Raw genomic sequence first — 23,114 nt, forward strand, 5'->3', positions numbered from 1 at the left:
CAGCAGGAAGGACTTGCATGCATATCTGTGAAAAAGTCCTGGGACCTCCAGAAGCACTTGCTGGGGGCAGAGTGATGCAGTACCCTGGGTAGGAGCTTAGAGGTATTGCCTTAACAACGTGGGGATCTAGGTGGGAGGAAACATTAGTGATATCTGGTTTTTGCTATTACTGCCTGCCCATCTGTTCCCACAATCTGCTGAGAAGCCTGGAGTAACTCAGGTTACACGAATAAAACATTAGAGATACACTCCTTAATGCAGCTCATCCTTAATATTTTGCTTGAGGTCAAACATTAAAAGAATTTTAGAAAAAATATCTGGCCCAGTTTCATTCCTACAGGAATATTATATTTTTCTTTTCTGGGAACGAAAATCTGATAGGCTTGGTACTTTTGTACAAGCCATATCCAAGTGATCCTATAATTAATTCTTAATATAAGAAGGAATGATCCTCCACACCCCATAAATAACTTTAATAAAAGCAAGCTAGCTGAACAGGTGCAAATTGACAAGGAGGTGATGGGGGAGCTCATTGCATAAGTGATGCACGAATAATAGGCTTTAGAATTTAACTGACTGGTCAAATTCAACGAAGAGGAAAATGACTTTTTGGGAGGTGAGAAAATCACTTAGAAAAGTTTTTTGGTATTTGGCTTAGTAATTAATTTTGCAGAGAGATGGCGTGCGTCAGTGTAAAGGCGCCGGCCTCGCTACACAGCCATCATCGTCTTCTTCTGGGAAAGAGGTAGGATAACAAGGAATTATAGTCCAAAAATAACCGTGCCTTTGATAGGGCTGGCCTTGGTGGGGTGCAAGCGGGAGACAGCTTCATTCAGCCTCACTACTCTTCTTGAGTCTCTCTGTTGAAGGGCTTCCCTCCTGGATCAAATCCTCTACTGGTGATAGATTTTCCAGCCCCTCTTATGCAATAAAAACATTCCTGTTACTTTCCATCAGTATATTAAAGCAAAAAGCATATACATCACTCTTCCCAAGAAAAATCCTACTAAATATAGTTTTCTCCATCTCATTACACAAAACGTGACTGGTCTAGTTAAATGAACAAGGAAATTGGAAGTTGTGAAAAATGATCCCTTCATTTGTTGACTTTGTCCCCTGTCTGAGGCAATGTGCACTGGACCAGAGGGGTCTTCCTAACAGAGACCATCTCCAGTTATAAGTTATTTAATGGTTGTCCTGTTCCAAAATAGCAGTATTAAAAGAGAACCACCAATGCATTTGCTTTACATAATTAGAGCTTGCAAGGTGAGATAATAAGTGTCAGTAATTAAGTAAATTGGGACTTTTTCCTTGGAGGAGGAGGGCTTTGATCCTACTTTTTGAAATGTGCTAATGCCACATCCACTCTCCTCCACTTCAAAGGCTTGGGTCATTGCAATGACATTGTCAGAGAGCTGCCTGCTGCTCTTCCTGAAAGCTCAGCTCGGCTCTGTTGCTGTATACCATGCCGAGTCTCTAGATACCAACTTCAATTTTTCTGTTTTCACATAGGTCATTGTAATGCCTTTATAAGTATTTGTTAAGAGGCCAATCCTTATATCTTCCTTTCCAAAATTATTTTATCCCTGTCAGTGTAGTAACATGTATCTTCAGGACGACAGACAACCTGGTGACTCCCTAAATGTGGGTGAGTAAGGTAAAAGCCACAATAGTTCATGCCCTAAAATGTTTTGTTTTTAAAGATTTATTTATTTGTCAGAGAGAGAGAGAGAGAGCACACAGGCAGGGGGAGTGGCAGGCAGAGGGAGAAGCAGGCTTCCCACTGAGCAAGGAGCCTGATGTGGGACTCGATCCCAGGACCCTGGGATCACTACCTGAATCGAAGGCAGGTGCTTAACTGACTGAGCCACCCAGGTGTCCCCATGCCCTAAAATGTTTTATATTCAAATCCAAAGAGAGCTTTTGGGGAGAATTCATCACAAATATTTAAAGAAAAGTTAACCAGAGAAATTAGAGATGGTTGCTGTGATATATATTGCCCTCTAGTCATATTTATATGATATGGTATATTATATTACCTATAAAGCGTATTACCTATAAAGCAAAACTTACAACATAGAGCCATAAGCCGCACATGGTCATCAGAACGGTAGCTTACACTTACAGAGTAATTACTATATATGCCAAATGCAGACAAGATCACGGAATCCTCACCATTCCTTGGAAGGTAGTTTTATTCCTGTTTTTATAGAAAAGGAAACAGAAATTCAGCACGATTAAGTAGCTTGCCTGTAATTTCATATCTAAATCTTTCTGGCTTTTTAACCCATAACCTTTTAACACAACAGCCTGCCCAAAGAGCAAAACAAATGCAAATAACTTTCCTTAGTACTTTATAAAACGGTAAGCAAGCCATCATTTATTCAATAAATATTTAATTTATAATTGTGAATTCTACCTCACTCCAGAAAGGATGAGGAAGCTTATCAAAGCAAGTATAGTAAACCGAATAGGCTATCAAAGAAAAAAAAATACTAGGTACAGGGAAAATAAAAGCAAAATAGGTGAATCAAAAGAGATAAAGTTACTATAAAGTGTGTACAAACGCTGTACATATTGCAAGCGTGGACCCAAAGAGTTACATAATAAAAGGAATGTTCCTTGCCTTTTAGTCACAGTGTTTGCATTGTACTAGTTTCCAGTATTTCAACATGTTCTTTTACTTTATAATCAAATATCTAGTCAGCCAACACATGAGTATGGAATTGAGGCTGATTTGCTGCTTTGGTGCACTTACTAATTTCCATCTTTGTTGGTTTGTATTAAATTTATGGAGCCTATGCTTTTTATCAATATCATAAACACTTTGAGTTTTCAGTTTTGAACTCATTTTTATAGAATATGTACAAAATGCAAAAAGTATCCAAATAATTCCAGAAAGACAAAGGTGCAGGCAGTCCACTGCACAAACTCAGACAGTGTTGCTGGCCAAGGGTAAACTTGTTAGTTGGTAGGAAATGACACAGAGAGACAAGTGGAAACAGCCATTTGACGAGTGGCCAAAACCTAAAACCAAACCAAACCAAAACAAACCAAAACAAAAAACCCCAAAACCCCCACCCCATTAATTTAGCATATGAGAAGTGGTTAAAGAATGTCACTGAACAGCATTTAAAACAGTAAGTTGTATAAAAGTTGAACCTCAAAGACTCATACACAGAAACTCTTGTCGCAGAGTCCTGGTTCAGTTGCTGGAAGTGGGGTGCAAATGTGTCCCATAGATCATGGAAGAGAAAAAAAAATCAGTTACAGGCTTTACGGTGTCATGAAATTAGAAAAAACTATCGAGAAAACCTATGTATATGAATCCTTAATCTCTCTCCCTTTAAGAGTTAAGAGGATGCCATTTTGGAAAGATATCGTCAATGAGGGTCATTGTTTCTTGTTTTCTACAACCTCTCTAATAAAGTACAGACATTTGTCACAAAGCCAAGATTGACTTCTAAGCCTACCTAAAAGTCTGGAAACAAGTTTGTACTAGGTACAGATTTTTTAAATTTGTATTCAAGCTTAGCATAGCTCAAAAGAGAAATAGCACACATGAGGAGATGATGGTCCCACAATCAAGGAAAGATGGCATGGGATTTTAATTTCAATCCTGGTTACATATAGGTTATTATGAAGGGACTTTCAAGTGCCAATTTTGTCTCTGAAGTAAGGACACCCACAGTAAGAGAGTCCATTTTATTGTCATTATTACTCTCTTGGGGGTTCTTTATAATTTCTATTCTATTATTATGACCCTTGTCAATTTTGATTTTTTTTTCAGTTGGAACAGGGAAAAATTAGAATTTTGGTTGTTTAGAAAACTTCAGCTAATTCTCTTTTTATCTGGGTTTAGCAAACGCAGCAAATAATATGTGTTAAACTCTTAGCCTAAAGCCATGTGAATTTCAAGGGAAATTAAATCTGTTTCTGATTTAGTTATACATTACTCATTGAAATATTATTTGGTAGAAAATGCTTGATGTCCAGAAACCTTATGAGCCATTTTATCATCTTTTTATTTGATCCAGGAAGTTGATTTTCATGGGTAGTAAATAAAGTTTATATCTGGAAAGATGAAACCATGAAGTCTATCAATATGGTTATTATAGTTTATCCCACCAGTCTTTCCAAACAGATTGATATGGCTTAAAATAAAAGCACTTTCGACAGGGCAGTTAAAAATAAAGGTAAAAATTGAGGTACAAATGGGGTAAAGAAGAGAAAAAAAAATCATTATATGGGGAGAATTGTAAAATATATTAAGTTTGTTCTGAGCTTCCTAACTGCCAAGGCAAAAAGCAAATCAAATGGTTTTACGTGAGAGCAGTCTGACACTTTACTTTTATCCCGGATGGTGCACACATCACATTATGAGAGCAAAAGCTACGCAAAGAGACTAACAAACCTGTAACCCCTTCTTTAGCAATAGTTCTCAAAAGACATGAAAACCTGAACCTCCTTGCAAAGTACTTCCTAACAGAAATGGCTTCCTCCCTGTCTTTTGAAATCATGGGAGAAAATTGCTGTTGTTGTGGTGGCGTTTTTTTTTTTTTAAACCATAAACCACTAAAAAATGAAAACTGGGTAATTTGGTAGTTAATGTGGAAATTTTCATTAAATATTGAATTTTTAGGTGGATACCCAGTCCTTTTAAAACCTAAACTTCCTTGCAATCATTTTTGCAAGTAAACTGTCTTTTAAAGGTGTTTTTGTTACTGTGTCTTCCTTTTGACATTAGTTCTACTACCATTATGTGATTTCAAAATTAAAAGAAACATTTATTTTGTTTTTAATTACCAATCACAAAAGCAATATACCCCTGCTATGAAAAGTTAGGAATGCCTACATAAAGATAACATGCAAACAAACAAAAGTCTCATTATTATATCTGTCTACATAACCATCAATAGCACCTCTTTCTTAACCTTTTGAGTGTGTGTGTATATTTTGTAGCATAAAGTTTTATTGTGTTTTATTTGCTAAAACTGATAGAACTTGAACTTGGAATATTGAGACAAAAATCAACTGCAGAGATGCACTAATTTTACTGGATTAAGTACTAGTAGGTTTTATTTGCCATGTGATCTTCAGGGGTTACAATTTAAGGAATTTGACAGAAATTCTGCACTCATATATTGCCAAGGGAAAATACAGCAGTAATTTGGATTACTTGTCAACAGAGAAGAAACCCTTTTTGGAATTAAAGACATGAAATCATTGGGTTAACCTATTCTGAGTTTTTTTCTCAGCTTTCTCTGGTCTTCCCTGGTCTTTGTGTCCCCAGCCTTCCCCTTCCCTTTGTGCTCCCCATTCCCTCTTCCCTGCTTTAGATTCCTCTATAGCATTATAGCCTTCTAACTTCCTGTATTATTTATTTACATATTTGGTTAATTTTCCCACCAACAGAATGTAAATCCATGAGGACTGCTGTATTTTTTATGTTTTGTTCATTGATGTGCCTAGATAGAAAAGGGCCCAAATGAACAATTTTAAAATGTGGTCAGTTCAGTATTGACCTTATAATATTTGACATTGAAACGGACTGATTTGATGAAGAAAACTCCCTAGACTCTCAGGAGCAGCAAATTCATGGCATGCATGCCTCTACTTACCCAACCTATCTTACGGAAGACTTCACAACAATTATTATTATTTTTTAAGATTTTATTTATTTATTTATTTATTATTTTATTTATTTATTTATTTTTTTAAAGATTTTATTTATTTATCTGAGAGAGAATGAGAGACAGAGAGCATGAGAGGGAGGAGGGTCAGAGGGAGAAGCAGACCCCCTGCCGAGCAGGGAGCCCGATGCGGGACTCGATCCCGGGACTCCAGGATCATGACCTGAGCCGAAGGCAGTCGCTTAACCGACTGAGCCACCCAGGCGCCCCTTATTTATTTATTTTTGAGAGAGAGAGAGAGCATGACGGGGGTGGGGGTGGTGGTGGCGGTAGAAGGGGCAGAGGGAGAAGCAGATTCCCTGCTTAGCAGGGAGCCCGGATTCAGGACTCCATCCCAGGACCTGAGCCGAAGGCAGATGTTTAAACAGTTGAGCCACCCAGGTGCCCACAGCAATTCTTCTAATGCTAATCAGTCATAGCATTCTTTCCTATTGAACTTGGGCACAGCTACATAATCTTGGTTAAAAAAAGTGTTCCAGACAAACACTACCAATCAAAAAGAGTTTGCGCCCGTTTGCTATCTGGTTCTAGAAGGTGGTTATATACTTCAGGGTTATCTTATCTATAATTGTAGGAATTTTCATTTATTAATACATTCTTATGTTCATTAATTCATTAATACATTTACTAAACTTTTAATGAATTGAGTACCTATTGAGCTTTATTAATCAACTAAACATTCAGGGTACAAATGTCAATAGGACATGTTTTTTACCTTCAAGGTTAAGGGAATGGAAGACATGAGAGGTAGTTTTATTCATCTATTTATTCGTGCTTTTAAAAATACTTAGTGCCAGGATATAAAATCAATGCACAGAAGTCAGTGGCATTCCTATACACCAACAACAAGACAGAAGAAAGAGAAATTAAGGAGTCGATCCCATTTACAATTGCACCCAAAACCATAAGATACCTAGGAATAAATCTAACCAAAGAGACAAAGGATCTGTACTCAGAAAACTATAAAATACTCATGAAAGAAATTGAGGAAGACACAAAGAAATGGAAAGACGTTCCGTGCTCATGGATTGGAAGAACAAATATTGTGAAGATGTCAATGCTACCTAGAGCAATCTACACATTCAATGCAATCCCCATCAAAATACCATCCACTTTTTTCAAAGAAATGGAACAAATAATCCTAAAATTTGTATGGAACCAGAAAAGACCCCGCATAGCCAGAGGAATGTTGAAAAAGAAAAGCAAAGCCGGCGGCATCACAATTCCGGACTTCCAGCTCTATTACAAAGCTGTCATCATCAAGACAGCATGGTACTGGCACAAAAACAGACACATAGATCAATGGAACAGAATAGAGAGCCCAGAAATGGACCCTCAACTCTATGGTCAACTCATCTTTGACAAAGCAGGAAAGAATGTCCAATGGAACAAAGACAGTCTCTTCAACAAATGGTGTTGGGAAAATTGGACAGCCACATGCAGAAGAATGAAACTGGACCATTTCCTTACACCACACACAAAAATAGACTCCAAATGCTTGAAAGACCTCAATGTGAGACAGGAGTCCATCAAAATCCTAAAGGAGAACACAGGCAGCAACCTCTGTGACCTCAGCCGAAGCAACTTCTTCCTAGAAACATCACCAAAGGCAAGGGAGGCAAGGGCAAAAATGAACTATTGGGACCTCATCAAGATAAAAAGCTTTTGCAAAGCAAAGGAAACAGTCAACAAAACCAAAAGACAACCGACAGAATGGGAGAAGATATTTGCAAATGACATATCAGATAAAGGGCTAGTATCCAAAATCTATAAAGAACTCATCAAACTCAACACCCAAAGAACAAAGAATCCAATCAAGAAATGGGCAGAAGACATGAACAGACATTTTTCCAAAGAAGACATCCAAATGGCCAACAGACACATGAAAAAGTGCTCAATATCACTCGGCATCAGGGAAATCCAAATCAAAACCTCAATGAGATACCACCTCACACCAGTCAGAATGGCTAAAACTAACAAGTCAGGAAACGACAGATGTTGGCGGGGATGCGGAGAAAGGGGAACCCTCCTACACTGTTGGTGGGAATGCAAGCTGGTGCAGCCACTCTGGAAAACAGTATGGAGGTTCCTCAAAAAGTTGAAAATAGAGCTACCATATGATCCAGCAATTGCACTACTGGGTATTTACCCCAAAGATACAAAAGTAGGGATCCGAAGGGGTACGTGCACCCCGATGTTTATAGCAGCAATGTCCACAATAGCCAAACTGTGGAAAGAGCCAAGATGCCCATCGACAGATGAATGGATAAAGAAGATGTGGTATATATATACAATGGAATATTATGCAGCCATCAAAAGGAATGAGATCTTGCCATTTGCAACGACGTGGATGGAACTGGAGGGTATTATGTTGAGTGAAATAAGTCAAACAGAGAAAGACATGTATCATATGATCTCACTGATATGAGGAATTCTTAATCTCAGGAAACAAACTGAGGGTTGCTGGAGTGGGGGGTGGGGTGGGAAGGATGGGGTGACTGGGTGATAGACACTGGGGAGGGTATGTGCTCTGGTAAGCGCTGTGAATTGTGCAAGACTGTTGAATCTCAGATCTGTACCTCTGAAACAAATAATGCAATATATGTTAAGAAAAAAAAAAAAGAAGAAGGTAGCGGGAGGGGAAGAATGAAGGGGGGGAAATCGGAGGGGTAGACGAACCATGAGAGATGATGGACTCTGAAAAACAAACTGAGGGTTCTAGAGGGGAGGGGGGTGGGAGGATGGGTTAGCCTGGTGGTGGGTATTGAGGAGGGCACATTCTGCATGGAGCACTGGGTGTTATGCACAAACAATGAATCATGGAACACTTCATCTAAAACTAATGATGTAATGTATGGGGATTAACATAAGAATAAAAAAATTTATGTATGCAAAAAAAAAATACTTAGTGCCAACCATGTGTCAGGCACCGTTTTACACTCTGGGGATACGGGTATGTTGCAATGCAGACAAATAATTTTGCTGTATTATACATACCCTAATAGATACTGGGTGCTATAGGGCTACACATTGGTAGGTATCTGCGGGTGGATGAAATGAGGAAAGGTCAATGGAAGAGCTGTTAAGTGAGCAAAGTCTTAGACGACGTAAAATAATTTTTCTAAATAGGAACTTTCATAACAGTTTTAAGAGGTGATAATTATAATAATAACCACCATTTCATTTATATATATTTTACAATGAATAGCTCTTACATAGTCACTATATGTTGCCTCATTTAATTCACACAGCAGGGCTTCCTAAGTATTCTATTTTATGTACTATATAATCAAAGTTACCCATCTAGGATGTGACAGAAAGGATTGAAACCTAAGTCTGAGCTCTTACGCACTGTACCATTCAGCGTGATTGTGAGGAAGAGTAATTAAGAAGAAATACCAGGAGACAAAACTGATAAAGTTCCTAAAAGGTCTTGTGTGTCTTGATAATCTTGGAATTTTATCCTCTAGGCAATAGGAAGTTATTAAAGATTTAACCCAATACTTGATATAAACCCAGGGGATAGTACTAAAGAAACCAAGAAGAGAAATATTCAAGTGCTTGCCACGTGCCAAATAAATCACATTCTTAATTTATTTTAATTCACATAATCCTTTTAAAAGACATTTTGGGGCGCCTGGGTGGCCCAGGCGGTTGGGCCTTTGCCTTAGGCTCAGGTCATGATCCCAGGGTCCTGGGGTTGGAGTCTGCTTCTCCCTCTCCGTCTGCCTCTGCCCCGGCTCCTGCTTTCTCACTCACTCTCTCATAAATAAATAAAGTCTTAAAAAAAAAAAAAAAAAGAAAGTTCTCGTCCTAAGAAAAACAGTTTGTAACTATGTGAAGTAAAGGATATTAAATAAACTTAGTGTGCTAATTATTTAACAATATATACAAATACCAAATCATGTTGTACACTTGAAACTAATACAATGTTATGTCAATTATACTTCTTTTAAAAAAATTTTTTTATGAACATATGATGTATTATTTGTTTCAGGGGTACAGGTCTGTGATTCATCAGTCTTACACAATTCACAGCACTTACCACACCATACACCCTCCCCAGTGTCCATCACCCAGCCACACCATCCCTCCCATCCCCCACCACCCCAGCAACCCTCAGTTTGTTTCCTGAGATTAAGTCTCTTATGGTTTGTCTCCCTCTCTGGTTTCGTCTTGTTTCATTTTTCCCTCCCTTCCCCTATGATCCTCTGTCTTGTTTCTCAAATTCCTCATATCAGTGAGATCATATGATACTTGTCTTTCTCTGATTGACTTATTTCACTTAGCATAATACCCTCTAGTTCCATCCACATCATTGCAACTGGCAAGATTTCATTTTTTTTTTTTTTGGTGGCTGCATAATATTCCATTGTATATATACACACCACATCTTTATCCATTCATCTGTCGATGGACATCTGGGCTCTTTCCATAGTTTGGCTATTGTGGACATTGCTACTATAAACATTGGGGTGCACATACCCCTTCGGATCACTACATTTGTATCTTTGGGGTAAATACCCAGTAGTGTAATTGCTGGGTTGTAGGGTAGCTCTATTTTCAACTTTTTGAGGAACCTCCATACTGTCAATTATATTTCAATAAAAAATAAATTAACAAAAAGACATTTTGTGGAAGACAAACTTGAGACTTGCTAAGTAATTGCCCCATGGTCACACAGCTATTGCTGCTTTAGAAGTAGTCATGGTAGGGTTCACACCTAAGCCTTGACTCTAAAGCACCTGTCCTTTATGGCATGCTTGAATTCTTCCTAAGAACATCTAACTGATGAGGGTGAAAAGTAAGCAGGGGTAAGTCCATGTTTGCTCTTTGGAATTTCTGCTGCTGAAGTATAGTTCAATGAACCTCATCAGTTGTCATCAAAGGATGACCGTTAAGTACATTTTTATACAAGTTATGGGTGAAGTCTTTAATATATATTTTTTAAGTCTAAAAATGTTTTCCCCAAATATGTTTTGCTTTTCACTTTTAAATTCACTTTATTTTATTGTACCACCAGGCATTATTGATTATTGACTACTGCTCTAATAGCGTTATACTTATTGTCACCCTACACGATGAATATTATGAGAGGAGTTGATTTTCTCCTTCACGGGTTGGAGGAAGACAATAGGAAAGGATAATCTTTGTCTTTTTGAGGATAGAAAGAAAAGCCCAACTTATCTGCTACCAGAATTTCTCTTTGCCACCTATGTGATTACTGACAAAGGAATTTAGTGCTGTTGTTTTTTAAAAGTTCAAGAAGATGAGGAGTATTTCTACTATTTTTTTGAGTAGTTCTGGGCGACCTCAGGATCTATCCCTGAAAAGTCTGAGCTTTGTCACTTCTCAGCAAGTCCATCTCTATGTGCCCGGGGCTTACTCATCACACTGTAAAATTGAGATCGTTGCCTGAATTACTCTATCATTTTGTTCTTCTTTAGTTTCAGTTATCTTGGTAATTTAGAGGAGCATAACTCTTTAGTCTGGACTCCAGATACTTGCTGTTTAATCTCCTCTTTTCTTTTAGGGTATAGCGTGGTTTGCTAAATAAATCTATATATTAATTGTCTTCACCGTACTTAGAATTTTAAGGAAGATATTCTTTCTCCGTTCTATTAAGTTCTATTTGCCAGTATGGAAAGAGACATGTAAATATAATTAGAAAAAGATATACTAAGTGTTCTTTTTAATATAATGTTTCTTGAGATATATTACTGTGAAGTCTAAAACATCAATTTTTATTTCCCCGATTTAATAATCATTGTTTATTTTATTCATAGAGGAGAATAAATTAAGTTCCTGTGCGTTAAGTTTCAAATACACTTTGAAGCCCAAAATGTATATTACATTTTTTCAGGAAGGTAACTTGAAGGTAGTTAAAAAAACAAACTTGAATATATTTGCTTATGCAGCGTGGGCTTTCGAAAGTTATTTTTAAAGACTGAGGAATTAAGCACCTGTCGTTTTTGCCAGCTGGTGTAGATGTTAAAAATTACTGTCACTCTTCCACCCGCTACTCTATTTTGCATCTGCTACTACTTGAGTTACGGGCATTTCACACATGGTAATTTAATAAGGTTAAGTCCCATGATAGTGTACAAGATGTTATTCCACTGGGAGTTAAAGCAGTTTTATAAGGTCTTGAGGGAAAAACATTAAAGCTAAACCTTGAGACTAAAAAGTACCTTGTAGGCATCACATTTTTCTAACTGAATAATGTTAAAGAAGTGTAGATGATGGGAAATTTAGCTATGTATTCCAAAACAAAAATGAGCCTTTTATGATTGGACTATTTATACCAGTCAACTTCTCTACACAGTGACATTCATTATTTTTTTAAAAACATTTTTTTATCACCTGATGTGACAACAAATATAAATATATACTGAAACCTAATGCTGTTCAATATGGTATTTATGAGCCACATTTAGCTACTGAAATCAATTAAAAATTTAATTTCTTTTTTTTTTTTAATTTTATTTATTTATTTGAGACAGCGAGAATGAGAGACAGAGAGCATGAGAGGGAGGAGGGTCAGGGGGAGAAGCAGACTCCCTGCCAAGCAGGGAGCCCGATGCGGGACTCGATCCCGGGACTCCAGGATCATGACCTGAGCTGAAGGCAGTCACTTAACCAACTGAGCCACCCAGGCGCCCTAAAAATTTAATTTCAAGTGCTCAGCAGCTACATGTGGCTAGTTGTTACCAAATAGGACAATGTACATATTTATACATTGCTGTTTTTACTGCAAGTTCTATTGGACAGTGCCGTGTGAAATTTCAAATTCCTGATCTTAGGCAAACATAGCCTTAAGCATCTTAAGGCCATGGTGAATTTTCCTTAAAAGAGGGATTGTGATGTCTCGACATCATCTTGGCTACAAAAGCATATGTCAAAGTTGAAGCTGTTGGCTACTGGAATCTGAGTGACCTTTGCTAAAGATGGAAGGAGCACATTGACCTGAAGTGCCCAACATCAGGAAGAAGTTTCAGCTTCCAAAAATGGATAGGCAGGCAGGTATTTTTCAGAGATTTTATAATCCTATATGTTATGGATATCTTTTTAGAGAGTGGGAGAACTATTTATCACTTTCTCTCTTGTGCATAGTTGACTATTAACTTGCAAATTCTGCCTCTGTTCTAAAGAAAAAGTGATACGTGATAGCATTATGAGATGGCAAAGTAAGTTTACACTCAACTTTTCTATCCATTGGTATTACCATTTAGGACATGTGTTAAGAGATTGAACCAAAATTCGGGGATGTGGACATGCAAAGTAGCAGGGATCATAGCAGGAGAGAGAATATTAACGCACAGGATCTTGAGTTCCTGAGTAACAATCTTATCTGCAGAGGTTTTTTTTGTTTTTTTTGTTTTTTTTGTTTTTTTTGTTTTTTTTTAAAGGAACCGCCGAAAGGTCACTTTAAATTTTGACCTTGAGGACATTCACTGAGAAGGAGCGATAGCTTATTAGGCCTTTTTCTTATGAATAGGCCAGATTGTCACTAGAAATGATAGGTCAAGCCACATATATGATGATTTACACAAAACTGAGAAAATCTGCTTTAACCTTAAATTACCTGGATAGGTTATATAAAGGTGTCTCTGATCCTATCTGAATTTCCTCAGTTCTCTCACTTTTTCAGTAACATGATGATGATGATGATGATTCAGTATGTTATTGCTATGTAGACTGCAGTGACTTGTTCTTTAAAATTTTACAATTCATCCATATTCTGTACAGTAACAAATAATTGAAAATTTAAAAATTACTTTCCCTAAGCAAGAAGATAAAAAACACAACGCAACTGGAACATTCCAGACTGACCAAAATTATTTATTGATTTAGTATTTTAAGGATGTTCATTGACCCCTGGTGGAAAATGAAGAGTGGTACTTGAATTTGAGGTTGTCAGTATTTTATCCTTCTCGTCTAGAGCAGGAGACACTTGATTTGTGTGGTATGAATACAATTCAGAGAGGAACGTGAAGTATATAAAAGTTCAGGGAGTCCCTCAGTCTAGAACGGTCCATGTTGTTTTGTTGTCTGAACGATGGTAAGCAGGTCTGGACAGTAAGTCATGGGTGTTATTGCAAGAAGTTTCCAGCCAATCTTCATAAACAATCCTTGATTTGGAAAGGAAAAGGGAAACTGAGTTAAATGTTGATTGCATCTTTTCAGAAAGAAAGCTGGGGAGGAAATAATGTGAAGTACAAAAGAAGAAAAAGCATAGAATGAACAGCACTTTGAAAGTAAGCCATTTCCTACTTGTAATAATCTAGTTGCAAGTGCTTAACTTTGAACTATGATAACCTGGTTTTCTAGAGCAGTAATTGTTAAAAACTGTATCAATTAGTCAAAGAACTTAGGCTCATACTTTTATTAGTGTGATGTTCCAGCTAAATTCATTAACTAGTCCCTGGCTTGTTGAATCTCCACTGCATAATTACAGTACAGTCAAAGCTAAGGTTTACAGAGGGCAGCAAACATCTCAGAAATTTTTCCTTCTACACTTATACAAAATGCTCTATTTCCTTTTTTTTTTTAAGATTTTATTTATTTTTTGAGAGACAGCAAGAGAGAGATAGAGAGAGTGCACAGGCAGGGGGAGCAGCAGCCTCCTTGCTGAGTATGGAGCCCGATGAGGGGCTCGATCCCAGGACCCTGGGATCATGACCTGAGCTGAAGGCAGACGCTTAACAACTGAGCCACCCAGGCGCCCCCCAAAAATGTTCTATTTCCAAGTAACCCACTTCAGGAGTTGAGATGGGTTGAAAAGAGTTGATATTTTCTGGTTAATATAAATAAATCTTAACTAAGAACTAATACTAATTATGTTTACAGCACATAAAGTGAAGCTGTTGAATTTTCTAAAAACACAATATCAAGAAAGCCTTATATAATAAAAAGCAAAATATTTACCTTGAGAGCTCCATTTAATTGGACATGATATGTTTGACAAAAGCTGTGGGCATAATATAGACAGTTTAAGTTAGAAGACCATCAAGTTTAATGAAAGAGAGATTTAGCAAGTAAGTTCAATCTTAATTTTTCTCAGCGATAATAGGAGCATTTATTGTTTTAAGCTCGGTGCAGTCCACAATTCTTCGTCCTGGATTCATGGCTTTTCTCCTGACTTTGTAAATTTCATTTTTTTGGAAAGAAGTGGTACATTCACATGGTTAAAAGTTTTCTTTAGAGTATAAAAGAGCTTATAACAAAAACAGACTGTTCCTCACCACTGTCTCCCATCTACCTAGTTTCTCTTTACAGAAAAGTTGGTGGAGCTCTTATACATGTATAAGAAAATACAAATATCTGTTTCTGAAACTCTCTTTCACCCCAATGGTGGCATACTCTACACACTCTTTTGCATTTGCTTTTCTCACTGAATGACTGTAAACAAGAGTATCATTATTTTGGGGGCACTGTAGGGAATTTCATTCTGTAGATATACCAGAATCTCGTTGATACATCCTATATTGGTGGACATTAAGTTGTTCAAATATTTACCAACAACACGGTAATGAATAACCACGTATCACTCATTTCACTTGAGTGCAAGTATATCTAAAAACCACATCCCATGGTGTAGATTTGCTAGGATTATTAATACTACCTCACTGTATCGGGGTTTTAATGATTGACATTCCCAACAGGAATGCATGAGATTACCTGTTTTCACACACTCTCCTCAACCCAAAGTGTTGTCAAACTTTTAATCTTTGGCAATCATCTTATTGAAAAATGGTATCTCCATGTAGTGTTAATCTGCATTTCTTTTATTAGTAGTGAAGTTTAGCATATTATATTGATAGATAGTTTTTATTTCTTTCTCTGCGAATTGTTTATGTACTTGTTAATTTTTCTATTGGGTTGTAGTCTTTTTATTAATTTGCAGTAGTTTTTGTTTTAATTAGGAAAATGAGCTTTTGCTGATACTGATTACTTTTTTTATGGTTTGCTATTTGTCTTTTGACTTTGCTTCTGGTGGCTTTTGCCATATGGAGTTTAAAAAAAATTATGTGGTTGCATTTATCAAAACTTGTAATGCCTTCTGGGTTTTTATCAGCATTAGAAACACCTTCCCACTCTCAAAGTTATAAAATAATTTGTCCATGGCTTTTATGCTTTCAGCTCTTACATTTAAATTTTTGAACCGTTTGAAATTTATTCTGGTATGAGATCCAGATATGACTTTATTTTCTAGATGACTCTTCACTTGTCCAAACAATATTTATTAAATGATTCTTCTTTTATGTAATGTATTTATGGCAATAACCAAATGTAAAACGTTTATGGGAAAAAAGTAAAGTTTAATCAAGATTGTCAGTGACGATGTGCTTGGCTGACTGCTTTCCTTTTCTTCTGTCCTCTCCTCTCCTCTTCTTTCCCCCTCCCTCCTTTCCTTCCCTCTCTTCTCTCTGCTTTTCTTACTTTTTCCCCAGTCATTAGACTTCATAAGTCTACATTTACATCAAAGCTATCAGCATAGCTTTGTTGAAAAGTGGCCAGGTTAGTCTTTTTGGGAGGATAGATAAGTTTCTCAATTTTACTGGAAATTTTAAAATTTACAGATTATATCATGTAATTTTATTTTGCATCTTTATTTTGTGGGGTGTGTTGTTTTTCAGACCCCCTAGGTGAAGCTGCTGTAAATTGGTAGCAGGACGTAGATAGTTGGCCATGAGATGACTTTGATTTAAGCAAAAACACCAGACAAGAAGAAGAACGAAATTTTAGCGCCGGCCCTTCCATTTATGATGTGATCTTCATGCAGTAACTAGACCTCTTTGGCCCTCAGCTTCCTCATTTTCATAATTGCTTGCTGTAAAGGATTTTGAGATCTCTCCAACTTTCATATTCTATTACACTTCATTCTGACACAAACCCTGTCTATCTTACAGAGATTTTATAAAGATCTAGAAAGAAAAAAATACACGTGAAAACACATTGTAAGCTGTATCACAATGCATAGGCATGTCAAAGCCCACTGGAATAAAAATCTTAGGTATACAGTCAGACTCTTAGAGTTATTGTATAATTGATTGATAATAATAAAAAAAAACATGAGTATGTTCAATGAGAGAAGCAAAGACAAAAAAGTCATTTTAAGCTCACAAGGAGTCCATCAACAATGCAATCCATTAAGAGTTGCTGTGAGCACCAAGCACATGAGATGGTACCTTCATAGTTGATGCAGCCATTGGAGTCTTCCTGACCTGCCATCAGGGCTTCCACTTCCTCCTCTTTCATTTTTTCACCTGACGAAACAAAAACTCTTTGCTCAGAAAGAAGGCCAGGGGATATTTTCTAAATTCCATCATAAGTGATCAGTTTTGGGTTTCTGGAGACTATGATTAAGCTCTTGGAGGACAGAAATCAAGCCCATCCTGTTCCTCTGGTACTTAGTACATTGTCAATGAATTGTTTTTAAGTGAATGAATTAAATACATATTATCTCTGATCATCAAAACTCTATCCTGTAAGAACTACGATGTTTTACTTTACTTATTCATTACTAGTAACTTAAGTTACCATTTCCCCCAGACAAACTCGTTGACACTGAGGCCAGTGGAAATGGTCATTAATTTTTGACTGTTCTTTTTCATCTTTTAGCTTTACCCCCTACCTGTTTTGTTAGAACTTGATCCCCCTAATCATGCTCTTTCCTATATATTCTGTCCTATTAAGTCCATTGAAATAAATTTTCCTTACCCAATGTGGCTAAAACATGGCGGAGTTCAGCACCCATGACTGTGCCATTGCCCTCCTTGTCAAAGACACGCAGACCCTCAACAAAGTCTTCATAAGTGCCCTGGTCCTTGTTGTTGGAAATAGCTTGCATCATGGGCAGAAATTGTTCAAACTCAATTTTCTTGGCATTCATCTCTGGAAGAAATTGCAATTGAGAGAGTTATTAGCTACCATAAAATGTCATTTCTAAATCACAAATTAAACTTGAGAGTTCATTCCAGAAGATCTAAAATATCTTCATATAGCTTAAATTTCAGTTGGTAAATTGCTGATGACAAAAAATTGGTAATAGATAATAACATGAGCTCTGGAGTCCTCGTGCTTAAGCTTTTATCCCCAATCCACCATTTACAACTATGTGATCATGGGCAACTTTCTTCATCCTTTTGTACCTCAACTTTTTCACCTGTAAAATAGAGATTCCTCATAGTGTTAGTGTGAGCACTAAATGAGATAATACCTGCAAAATATATTATAATACCTGGGATAAACTGAGTGCTGAATAATTGTTAGCTACTTTTTATTAGTATGGTCAATTTAATATTTTCTATAAATACCAGAGAAGCAATGCAAAAAATATACTGATACAACAAACTCATTAGCATATAAATACAGTAAAACTTAAAATATATGCCTCCTTTGTCCTGAGCTTTTGTAGAGCTTTCAGTTTCCTTAAATTTTAAGTAACTTTAAAAAGAAGCCTATGAGGAGAGTGTGTATGTCAAATTCCTTGTGATCGCCTGACTTCTTTGCAGTTTAGAGGTCTGGGGATGGTAAGGTTTTCTTCAGTATGGTAAGGTAAATTGCATTCACAACAAAAGTATTAAAGAGACTATCCAGATGGATGTGAATGGATAAAGTTAAGTAACCCTAAAATTAAAATTCCCTTTTACTAGTCTTTCCTCATAGAATAAAAATGGAATAATATTAAAAAGATCAAACTTGAACACTGAATAAATGAATATTTACCTAATAATTCTAAAGAAGATGGATGTTTTGGTAAGTTAGAAAGTGACATCTACAGAATAAGATCTAGCTGTTGTTCTCTCACTTTATCTCATGCTCTCAGCTACCTTTTGCATGATTTACCTGGACATTTTCCTCTAAAGAAAATGAAGTTTGAGAAAAATTCCAGGAGACTGATTTAGAGGTAGGTTTGCTTGAAATCAAATCTACTCCTTCCCACTTTGGTAACAAAGGAGAATAGTCTTTTCAGTTATCAAGAGAAAAATTAGATTATTTGCTTTTTGCTTTCCCCTCTTTTTTTCCCCTCATGGCAAAGATAAACAGCCCAAATATCTACTTGAAAAAATTTCAGTGTTGTCTCATGTCTTTTGTTCAGGGTGGTATTCTCCAATAGACTATTACCCTTTGCTATGAACCATTGGGATCAGAAAAATTTTTTCTTGTTCCAGACTAACAACTGGATTACTGTATCGAGCAAATGACTTCTACGATGGTGCCACTTACATATCTCAGTCTTTTGTCGCAGGATTTGCTTGAGGGGTTTATAGGTTTGGGCTTAGATTTTTAAGTCTTCTTGTAGTTCTTTGGAAATAGAAAATACTCTTATTACGGTGACATTCTGTCGATTCTTAATTAGGAGAGCTGAGTTACTTTTAAGATGGTCACAGACTGAGCACTGGGCAAAGTCAGCAGGTATTTTCAACCTCCTGAGAGCATTGAGATTTTATTTCCACAGCTTTTGTCAGTGAGTTGCTACTGAGTTGCTTACAAAGTATATTGTGTTTTAGCCATATTTAACATTTTTGTCAGAATGTGTTTTTGCCTTTGAAGTTTTGAGAAAAATGTGCAGATTTGGATATTATTTCATTCATTAACCTTTAAATTATGAACCTTAGGTAGGATGATGATGATGACAATGTATTATTTCATTAGCATGAAATTTTATCATGCTTACAAATTCTCAAAGGAAGGTTAACTTATTTTATGAGGAAAAAACTGAGATTCTAGACAGCCAAGAGGCACACTTACCATCAAGAGTAAATTAAACTCTATTTTGTGGATCTTATTTCTCAATAAATTTCTCTTTCTCTTACATACATACGCGCGTGCTCTCTCTCTCTCTGTCTCTCTCTCTGTCTCTCTCTTTCATGTGCGTGTGCGAGCTTGCTTCCCAGCTGCTTGATTACCTTCATTGCTGGGGTTTCCCAGCACCTTCTTGACTTCCGCATTGGTGGGATTTGTGCCCAGAGCTCGAAGGACATCACCGACCTGGCTTAAGGTGATCTTAGATTCACCCGTTCTATCAAACAGGAGGAACGCCTCCTTGAATTCTGCAAGAAGCAAGAAGCATTAGGGTGCTTTTTTTCTCCTTCAGAACTATAAATTACCCCTAACTTCATCAAGGATCCAGTTCACTCTCTCCTCTGTTTTTCAACTTTTGTAACCACTTACAAATCTCCAATCTACCATCAAGAATCCAGTTCACACTCTCCTCTGTTTCTCAACTTTTGTGACCACTTAAGTTATCCTTGGACTCTCCCTTTTCCTAGCTCAAACTGCCATTGGCAATCCTTTTTGACATTTCTTTTTTGGACTGCTTTAAAACAGCACTTCCAACTTCGAATCATATATTATTATTAATCAGATATGGAAATTGAAGCTCCTTGTCATATTTATTCATATTTCCTTCATCTGCCTGGGAAGCAGGACTGGGTTAAGAAATTCTGAGGTCTTGAGAAATCTTAAGAACTCCTCATAATTAAGAAAGTTAATAAAATTTCAAGAAAACAAATTTTCAATCAGCGATGTGTTACATGACGTTAATTCAGATTTCTCAAATTATTTAGAAAAACCTCCTCTTGAAGCACAAATTTCCTAGACTCTCCCCTTGACTAGTTATCTTCAGGAGCAACTTCATTTTTCAGGAAAAAAAATTAGAAAGGTGAAACAAACCTTTAAGTTCTAGAGTGTCATTTAACCAGTGTATGACTTTTAATTGGCTCCTAGTATAATCAGTTTGGAAGGAGAAATATTTGTTTGGATCTATCAGTATGATAATCTTTTTAAACTTTACTCTTCTTCAGATGATACATATGACAACATGTTGCTATATTAGCTTTAGAATTTAAGTATACATTTTTAATTAAAATTTTGTGTAGATAATTGTAAGTTCACAGGTAATTTTAAGAAAAAATACAGAGAGATCTCTTAAATATTCTGTCTAGTTTCCCCCAGTAGTAACATTTTGCAAAGTTATAGTATACTATCACAACCAGAATGTTCACATTGGTGGACTCCACCAATTTTATTCAGATTTTTCTAGGTCAATTTGTACTTACATGTGTGTACATGTAAGTACATATTTTTAAAGTGTTGTCTATTTTTATCACAATCACTCTATTGCTAACTTTCCCTAAATTTTGTCATTCTCTGTTGGTGGAGCTATTTTGGCCTTTCAGAATTAAGAAGTGTATATCAAAAAAACAGAAAAGGGTAGTACTATGGGTTAAGGGGCCAGAAATGACATTTTAACTGAAACTTCTAAACATAATATAATTAAATTTTCTGGGGAACCCAAAAGTACTGATGGCAACTTGTTGGAGTTAATCCTAGCAACACTCAAAAAACCATTTGTGAAGGAACTGGTAGAGCTGAAAGAAGTGTATTTGGGCCATTAGTGATCTCAGATCAAAAGATGCCATCTAGATAGATCACTCAGCAAAGTACCCTATTTTATCATCCGTCCATCCCCTGATCTAAGGTTGCACCAGACATTATATTCACAATCAACTATAGATCGTGTCGCCATTGTTTGCTAAAATTTCCCCTTCAGATTCTGTGCAATTTGACTGTAACAGATCATTCCCCTAAACTAAAAAGCATGCTGTAGGCACAGTGGGGTCATTAGTCAAGTATTATTTTTTTGTCTTTCTAAGGGACATGTGAAACTGAACTATTCTTGTTATTGGCTCCAGGCTTTCATGCAGATTGCTCAGAGGGCTCACTATTACCCTGGTCCCATGCTGATATAGAGATAGGATTTTATGGGCTGTAATAGAATCTCTCTGGCATTAACCCTTTGTTGATTTAAACACCTAGGACAGAAAGATACTGCTCTTCCTATCTCAGATGTTTAAGATTTATTCTCTTGAGTCTAGAATAATGGATTAGCAAACTACTGCCTACAGGCTGGGCACCTCTTTTTGTAAAATAAAGCAGGATTGGAATACAGCCAATAATACATTTATGTATTGTTTATGACTGTTTTTAAACCTCAGCGATGGAGTTGAGTTGTTTTCACAGAGACTGTACTCCCAAAAAACCCTAACATATTGACAATTTGGCCCTTTGCGAAAAAAAATTGACAGCCCCTGGGCTAGACCAACACTGTTCTAGACCTTTTTATGACAATCAAAATGTTCTATTTTTGGGCTGCCCAAAAAACCACCTGTGGCCCCTGAGTGCTGAAATATGACTAGTGCAACTGAGAAAATAGATTTTTAAATGTATTTATTTTAATTAATTAAAATTTAAGTTTAAATAGCCACATGTGGCCAAGTGGCAACTCTACTGGACAGCACAGGACGTAGACCTTTAGAATGTGAATAATTTTGTTTTTTTTTTCTTCTTCTTTCCTTGCAACCTGTGATACCTTCATATAGAGCAGCCATGACCAAAACTCTTTAATCACTGAACAAGGAAGGAAACGAAGGAAGTTTTCATTCATTTTTGAAAGCATTGTGTTTCCATTTAAATTTCAAATGCTTCCATTTTTTTTCCTGGCAAGAGAAAACCAGTCCACCACACCAACATTTCCTGAACCTCTATACCTAAAACCTAGTTCATGTATGTAGTTATAGGTTTAATGGTCAATAGTAAGTCCTTCTGTCCCTGCAGGGGTTTTTAAGTCTTCTGTTGCTTTGTCCCAGCAGAGTCTGGTCAAAATGACACTGTAAATGAGGTTTTTAAGAGGACTGGGTTGCAGTAGCTGATAATGTAGCAGCATCACTAGTTAAAAATGCATTAAGAGTCAAACAAATTAGAGTTACCACTGTTTTCAATAATAAAAACAACCAGTCCTTTGTAGTATAATTTCAAATGCTCTTGAGTTCTGAGCCATCAAATCACCTAATCTCTTGTCATGAGACCATTAGCCATGATGTAGATACATGTGAGTTTCTACTACAGCAAATATGCTTCTTTTTTTCTTAATTGATGTCCAAACATGAATATTTTAGATATTGAAACAGACTGAAAATGTGGAATTTTTTAGGTAGAGAACCGAGTATTTGCATAGGTACTTATTAAACACCTATAATTATAATTATTTATATATTACATATCATAACATATATACATACTAATTTTTATGACCAATATCCTAATTTATATGCTATCATTCAACAAATTTTTTCTTCCTCTCCCTTCTATAGATGTACTTCTGTATCCATTTCTTTGAACTTGGGCCACTTTCACTCCATAAAGCATTCTCCCCTGTACTTCTAGAGAACAAACACGTCTTGTGGGGCATGGGATCTCTTGGGTCCAAAGGCCCGAAGGAGAAAAAGTGGAAGTGTTAGGGAAACTGCTCAGATTCTCTTGAATCTGAAGAGTTTGAAGTCTTCTGGTTAGTAACTGTTTTTATGAATTTTTTTTTTTTTTTTTTTTTTTTTTTAAAGTTTTTTTTTTTTT

At 36.5% G+C, this 23,114-nt stretch overlaps 1 protein-coding gene across 1 annotated transcript in view; it reads right to left on the reverse strand.

Moving 5' to 3' along the window:
• Positions 1–14,635: 14,635 nt before the first annotated feature.
• Positions 14,636–23,114, reverse strand: part of MYL1 (myosin light chain 1) — a 23,595-nt gene continuing 15,116 nt past the window's right edge. The window contains exons 3-6 of the mRNA XM_021702703.1: positions 19,610–19,753; positions 17,418–17,591; positions 16,886–16,963; positions 14,636–14,664 (exon numbers count right to left, since the gene is read on the reverse strand). Coding sequence (XP_021558378.1) covers positions 14,636–14,664; positions 16,886–16,963; positions 17,418–17,591; positions 19,610–19,753 — 425 coding nt within the window. The remainder of the gene's footprint in view (positions 14,665–16,885; positions 16,964–17,417; positions 17,592–19,609; positions 19,754–23,114) is intronic.

Source organism: Neomonachus schauinslandi, chromosome 3 (genome assembly GCF_002201575.2).
Source record: "Neomonachus schauinslandi chromosome 3, ASM220157v2, whole genome shotgun sequence".
NCBI classification, from domain to species: domain Eukaryota; kingdom Metazoa; phylum Chordata; class Mammalia; order Carnivora; family Phocidae; genus Neomonachus; species Neomonachus schauinslandi.